Source organism: Alligator sinensis, unplaced genomic scaffold (assembly GCF_000455745.1).
Source record: "Alligator sinensis unplaced genomic scaffold, ASM45574v1 scaffold1851_1, whole genome shotgun sequence".
In the NCBI taxonomy this organism is placed as follows: Eukaryota; Metazoa; Chordata; order Crocodylia; family Alligatoridae; genus Alligator; species Alligator sinensis.
The window spans coordinates 412,196-419,512 of NW_005842964.1; the positions used below are offsets into that span (position 1 = coordinate 412,196).

The following is a 7,317-nucleotide window of genomic DNA, read 5'->3' on the forward strand; positions in this document are numbered from 1 at the left end:
GAGTGCATACCTATATTTTCTAAACACCCTTGTCATAAATTAAGTAACTATCAAATGCTTTAGGAGATTGTGATTATGATAAATTAAGCATAAGCTTACAGTGTTAAAAAGCAAGGTGATTTCAAGCTGCAAAGACAGAAACATCACTTCACGCAAGAGGGAGCCTAAGTTTTCTGTTTTGTAATTCTAACTTACTAGTTTTACAGACTTTCAGATGTACAGACCACATCTCCCATAAGTATAGCAGTGTACAGGCACAGCAGGTTCACTAATGAGTTTCTGTTTATTCCTAGGGAATGACTCTGCATAAAAAAGCAGCAGAAGATAGACTGGCTAGTACAGGCTCAGGACAGTCCTTCCTGGCTAGACAAAGGCAAGCCACCAGCACAAGGAGATCGTACCCTGGGCATGTCCAGCCAGCTACAGCAAGGTAGAAAAACCTTGCCTTTAGAAAGGAAACTACCCTGTGATCCAGGCATACTTCTAAATTGCACGTGACAACATTTCAGGAAACTCAACCAGCATCCTCTCTCTCTCTCTCTCTCTCTCTCTCTCTCTCTCTACCTTGTTACCACAGTTGTTCTTCAGTTCAGGAAGGGTTTCAGTATGGTTTCTCATTGTTTTAATACAATTTGCTCTTATTTTTGGAGTCTTCCTCTCTCTCTTTCTCTCTTTGCCATTTTAAATTTGCCAAAATTTTGAAAACATCTAGAAGAGTTGCTGTATAATAATGGAGTCTTTTTACTGTATATGTTGTCCTCATCTCTTACCTAAAGCCTCACGTAGGTGGTTATTGCAAACGTACATTTCCTGTCACAAATGGTATATTTGTGCCTACCTATGTTACCATCCTTTATGAGATGCTTTGTTTAAAGGGAATTAGTTTCCTTTTGACTGTGTAGTAATCTGTGGTTAAAATCTCTGAAAACTGTTAACAGAAATGCAGAATTACTGTATGAAGCTGTTGAAAACCATGTTGACTGCAGAAAGACCTAGGCACTGGCATTGGGGCCCCATAGCAATAGCCCATGGCACCCAGTATTGGATGCTTCTGGTACAAAAATGAGTTGGTCCTTTTATGAGCAGAAGTCTCTCCTGTTTTTGGCACTTGGCATCAGTTGGGAAGCGGGATGATTTGGGAGCCTCTTCTTTAGTTCATCTTCCCCTAAAACGTTTCACATCTGCTTTATTTATTCACCAGTATCCTCTGCTGTTTGTTGTCAGAGGTGATTGTTATTCAGATATTTTTCCCCAATCTTCTTTGTCAGGTTGATCCAAAAAAAAAATTAGGAAATATTTGGAGTGGTTTAATATGCAGCTGCTTCATCAGTGTAAAAGAAGGCATTTATTTTAAAGTGGTGTAATTCTGTAACAAGACATTCTGGACTGAAGCCCAGCTGAATACTATTGATATTACTGTGCTCAAATTGTCATCCACCACTAAAAAACTTACTTCTAAAACACTGATTTGGAAGATGATTATATCAATTGCCTTATAAATGGTATCAGTGCCTTGAGGCAAGTTTGTTGCTGACTTTGTTGAAAACTGGCTTTGTCATTTGTTATGCTAATTTTTAACAGGTAGTTGTCTAATTACGTGTCTCACCATTTTTGTAACGTCTTCCCTTTGGTCAGTGAGACAAGTGACTGGCTTCCATGGTTAATATTTGGTTAGGACTCAGTCTTGCAAAGTGCTGAGCACTTTTTGCATGATTCTGCTTACTCTAAGCCCACTAATTTCTTGATGAGTTGAAGTTGCTCAACCTATAATGCCTGTCAGTATTGGACATAATATATTTACTCCTAGGGAAGCTTACTTAGTCTGTGTATACCTTGTGACAACTTTACCTTAAGAGAGAGAAAAAATCCTTGCCCTTCATTGTGCATACAATCTAGTGTCTAAATTTAATTATTTTTACTTTCAATAAACCCCATTAAATATAGCTTATGTTAGTTTTTGTAAGTATCCCAAGTTATATTTTAATCTGAACTTTTGATTGAAAACTAGCTGTTTAAAACTACTCCAGGTTAAAAATATGCATTAAAATATATGCTTAAAAATTTATCTTGATCTTGATTTTTCCTACAGTACAAACACCCATCATATAGAAAGAATTGTTTTGTGATGTTGTGTGTGGAGAGATTAAAGAGTTTATAGATGCTGTTCTATGCCTGCAGGTGTAGGTAAGAGAGTTGTATTCGCACTACAGCAGATTCTTATCCTAACAATATAAAGGCAGTTTAGGACTCTCATTAGCTCCATAAACTAGCATTTGTTTTGCTGTATTTTGTGTTAAGAAACAAAATGCTGAAGAAGAATTTCATGAGCTCCATATAACAAAACGAGTACAAAGTTTTTGCGAAGTCTTTTTAGTCTTTTATAGAGGCCACACTGGTCATCCTAACTTGTAAGTACTTTGCGTAAAGTAGCCGGTGTTAATCATTTTTATAAGTAAATTTAATGTTTCTGAATAAGGAATACAACGTTCCTAGAAAGGAACCCAAGCATATTTCAAGCTATATTGCCATTTTTGTCTGTCAGGCTCTTCCTTTCCATTATGAGCTGCCAAAAACTACTTGCAAATGAAAAGAATTCCAAAATTTTTAATAGGGAAGTTTTGTCTCCAAGTTTGTCTACTAATTTAGTTAAATATGAATCTAAATAAGAATTTGAAAGACACACAAATACAGTCATATTTTCAGTGTGTTCTCAGCATGGTCTTAAAATGAACTCACTTGTGCTCGATGAAAAATAGCTTTCAAAAACCCTTTCTTGAAATAATTGCATTTGCTTTAGTTTTAGGTGAAATATTATGTGTTTTTTCCCTTAAAAAATGAAAAGGTGAATCTGATGTGAGAGATTTGATTAATAATGACTTGAGACTGGTTCTGGACAGGCCTTGCATGCTTCAGGACTGTGAACAAAGTTACTTTCCTGCTTAGTGCCTCTCCTAAAATAAAATGGAGATATTTGGCACAGTCTAGTGTGTGAGCTCTGTGCAACACAAGGGGCAAACTCTGGTTGAGTCAAAAATACCTCAACCACTTCTTTACCAAAAAGACTAACCCCTCGCCATCTTCCCTGAAAAAAAAAATTCAAGCAAAAAGTGTTAGACTATTTTGGCAGCAGCTGTGTGCTGTTCTCAGGAAATTTGAAGGCTTCCTAGAAATCCTGGTTGGCTCTGGTGAGCCCTTGACACTGAAATTCCTCTGTCATTAGCAGAAGACATTTTTTCCCTGTCCAGGAAGACAACAGATGCTTGTCAGTGACTTTGACAATGAAAAACTTCTTTTCTCAGCAGAAGAAACAGAAAGCAACATCATTCTGGGAGGCTTCTCGGGTATAAACTCTCTGAAGAAGCATGTTCCTTAGTATTTTTTGTGAACTGCATGAAGCAGAATACCAAACGAGTCAGCCCTCATGGCTGCTATATTTTTTTTAATTAATTTTGACTAGCAATTGATGGATCAAGAAACCCTGCCAAGAGGCATTCCTCTTGTGTCCAGAACAGTGGAGTTGCCTTTCAGCCACGCCAGTCTCACAGACTTTAAGCCTGGCATGGTGACTCTCCAGAGCTCTCTTCTTTGCAACCAGCTCTACCATAGTATCTGGAGAGTTTGTTTTTTCCCATTTTTCTTTACTTGACTTCATGTTTTCTTTGGAGATTGTGGAACAGGAGGGTCGTTTTTAAAATATACCTGCTCATTAAATTGGACAGATGGCAACACCTGACCAACAAAAGCACACTAAAGCTCAACTAAAAGTAATATGCATTTTTTCCCAAACTGCACAAGCCTCCAGGATGTCAAATTAACAGTGAACAACAGATTTAAGGCAGCTTGTCAAACTAATCCAAACACAGCTGACATCAGAAAAAGCTCATGGTAAATGCTCTAGGTGAAATCCTGAACCTACTGAAGGCAATGGGCGTTTGCTATTGATCCCATTGGAAACAGGAGTTCACCTTCTGTTGGTAAATGCTTGTTCAAGTAATGCAGTTGCTCCAAAGTGGTTCTGTAGCCCGGTTGCTGCTGACAGAAAGTCAGTGACCTGTGTCACTGCTTGTTGTGTATGCGAAGCCACTTAGAGAACTGAAGAAGATAGCACAGCTCCCTGGAGAGTTGCTAGTACTACATGCTGATTCCAGTATTTGAAGCTATTTGATTACTGTGATCCCAGTAATCTTGGCTTGCTGCTGAGCTGGTTGTCTAAGATGTCAGAGAGGCAGCAATGTAGAGCACTGCCCAGACAAAATGGAAGTACTGGGGACTAAAACAGGACTTCAAAAACACGTCTCCTTTGTAGCAACAGCACGTATTGTTAAGCATAGACATGTTCTTCAGTGAAGGACTGGGGCAACTTTTGAACAGGAGCAGAAGGTGAAAGCTCAGGTTTCAAGTAGATGTGAAATGCCTGGTTTTGTCTTCTGAACAGTGAAAAATGTGCCCTTTGCACTGATTTGTGCTTTTACATAGCCATTATTGGACATACTCTCACTCAACAGATTTGGAGCCACTTCCTTGCAGGAATGAGTGTTGCACAGTTCAAGGCGCTTGCCTAGCATTTATCTGCAGAGCCTTGTTCATTTCTCATCACTATGAAGACCCATTGAAAACATGACATGGTTAGAAATGATTGCAATCTTGAATCTGATATCGCAGCAAATATTTTTACAAGTATATAGAAGCTGCAAAGAGTAATACATGCAATGTGGCACAGAGTGTGCAAATGTAGCTCGAATCCTTTGCAATGGAATATTTGTAGGAAAATAAAAAAATAATAATAATCACTGTCATCAGCAAATTAAGTTATCCTCCCAAACAAAATGTATGAAGGTTTCATAAAATTGTGAAGTAAATATTAAGGCTACTTCTCACCATGGCACAGTTCAGATTTCAACTAATATGCTGTGTGCTGTTCTGGACTCGGTATCAGCCAGAAACATGTTAAACTGAAGGAGTTTCAAAAAAGACCAAAGAAAAGGTTGGGGAGGGATTTTCTTAGCTAAAAGATAGAAGGAACTACACATCTACTTTGCTTTATTGATAACTTATAAATGGGGCTTGAATTAAGAAAAAAAAAACATGGATAGATGCATCCAACATTGCTGATCATGACTAGATAGCAAAGATGGGGGGAAGGGCTGTGGGCCATCTTTTCTTCCCAATTGATGCTGCAGCTGAGGTGGACAAGAGATATAAAAACCACAGAGATGGATATATAGTATAAGGAGAGTTAGATACAGAGAATAAGGTTAAATAAAGCAATGAAAAACTCCATGCTGGATGTCTGTGGGGGATTTCTCTCTATGGATCAGCCCCCAGGGAAGGTGTGAAATACTGTCACCTCAGTTGTTTGAAACTAGACTGTGGGGTTGGGGAGGGAGGTGGAGGAGAGACCTGGATGTGGAAAGGGAAGTGAATCTTCTCTCTAGGTAGATCCCTCAGCTGGGGTATCTTGTCAATGCTCTGATGAAGTCACTGGAGCAATGACCGCTTACACCAGCTGCAGAACTGCCCCTCTATATTGCATTTATTCCAGCTTATGAAATGATCCTGTAGTAGCAGGTGGTTTCTAATTTTTTTGCAGAGGGGGTGGGGGAGGAACCTCTGCTGTTACAATGTTTCCTGGAAGAATAAATTAATAGGTTCTTTTCCAGTATTGCCATGGGAACTTTTCTTGTCAGAAGGGCACTTAAAGCCTTCCTTGTAGAATCATAGGGCATTTGGTACATCCTGAAAAGAGTCCTATCCAGATTTGCAGAATCAGGGAAGTTTTTGAAGGTCTTTCACTAACAACTTCAAGGGTAAATTTTCACATCTGTTCTATTAAATTATGTTAGCTGTGGACTTCATCCGTTCTCTTGTACAAGCATCTCACATGCAGGTGAGAGCAAAGAACAGGCTTTGCTTATTTAAACCAACCTATGCAATCTTACTTAACTTGACTGTTTAAAATTTTCAGCAGTGCTGGTTGTAGCCGTGTTGGTCTAAGGACATAGGCAGACAAGGTTTGTTGGGTAAATGCAATATCTTTTATTAGGCCAACAATTTTTACAACTATTTACTTGGTCTAATCACATATACCCAAAAAAACTTGTCTGCTTAAAATTTTCAGGACTAAATTTTTCTATTATTATTTCCAAACATTGCATCACTTTGTGCATGCTCACTTAGCAGCGCTGGAGTGAATAATGCACACAGAGCAATCCTGCATCGCTCCATATAGGTTTTATTAGGATTATGCTTTGTGTGTGTTCATTTTATGCATTTTTTTATTACACTTCACCAGATACAACCTCTTCTCTCTAGGTGTGGAGGGCAAGGATGAAAAAGAAGGGCAGACGTCAGTAAAGCCAGTTTGGGGTTTGGAAGGGTACTATTATTTATCTGTAATCAACTTGAGTTAAACAGTTTACTTTTGGCTTCTGCAGAATTAAATCATCAATCAGATACAGACATGTTTAGTTCTAAATTTTGCAAGTATTATCTTAATGTAATATTTTCTCTAGTAAATTCAATCCAGTATCTCTTGCCACAAGACATGTTTAGAACTGACTATGAATAGGGGGAGCAAGATGAAAAGTCATGGGATGCGAAGTCCTTCCAATGAAACCATTTTTCTCCTTACACTGTGATGGAAATATTCTGGAATTTCTTAGTCCTGTGTATTTTCTCAGGAAGAATTCAATTTGATTTTTTTAAGAAGGTTTTGAGATGCCCAAAGGCTGTCAATATAAAATGAATGCAAGACTGCTATGCAGTTAGGCATCAGACACAACTGTTTAATACTGAACCCCCTAATCATGGAGGCTGCTGACAGACACGGGGGAAAAAACTAAACAAAACACTGCTTTACTGGAAGAGGCATTGTGTCAGTTTGATCTGCCTCCCCAGTATCTGTATAGATTGGGTGCTTCAGCAGAACTTTTTGGTGCTTTTATCTAATAACTGATTCAATCAGCTATCAGATAAAAACACCAAAAAGCCCCACTGAAGTACCCAATCTATACCGATGTTGGGCAAGCTGGGTCGTACTAATGCAAAGTCTCTTCTGGGTATGTGTTGCACTTGGTGCAGGGGTGCACCAAGCTGAAAGTAAAGTATTGGTTTTTTTTTTTCACGTCTGTAAGCAGCCTAATATTTTTATCTTGTGACCAGTGTTTAAAAATTTCTCACATATCAGAACTGTTGAGAGGACAACTCCCATTGCCTTTCTGGTTGATTACAACTCCTAATATTGGAAAGGCACCTTTTCCTTCAGGAAATGTGTTTAAATGACTGCTTACAGGCAGCAGGGATGAGTGAGGGCTGGGG

At 38.6% G+C, this 7,317-nt stretch overlaps 1 protein-coding gene across 1 annotated transcript in view; it reads left to right on the forward strand.

Moving 5' to 3' along the window:
- Positions 1-2,063, forward strand: part of HOOK3 (hook microtubule tethering protein 3) — a 106,510-nt gene extending 104,447 nt beyond the window's left edge. The window contains 1 exon segment of the mRNA XM_025192730.1: positions 294-2,063. Coding sequence (XP_025048515.1) covers positions 294-434 — 141 coding nt within the window. The 3' untranslated portion in view covers positions 435-2,063.
- Positions 2,064-7,317: the final 5,254 nt, after the last annotated feature.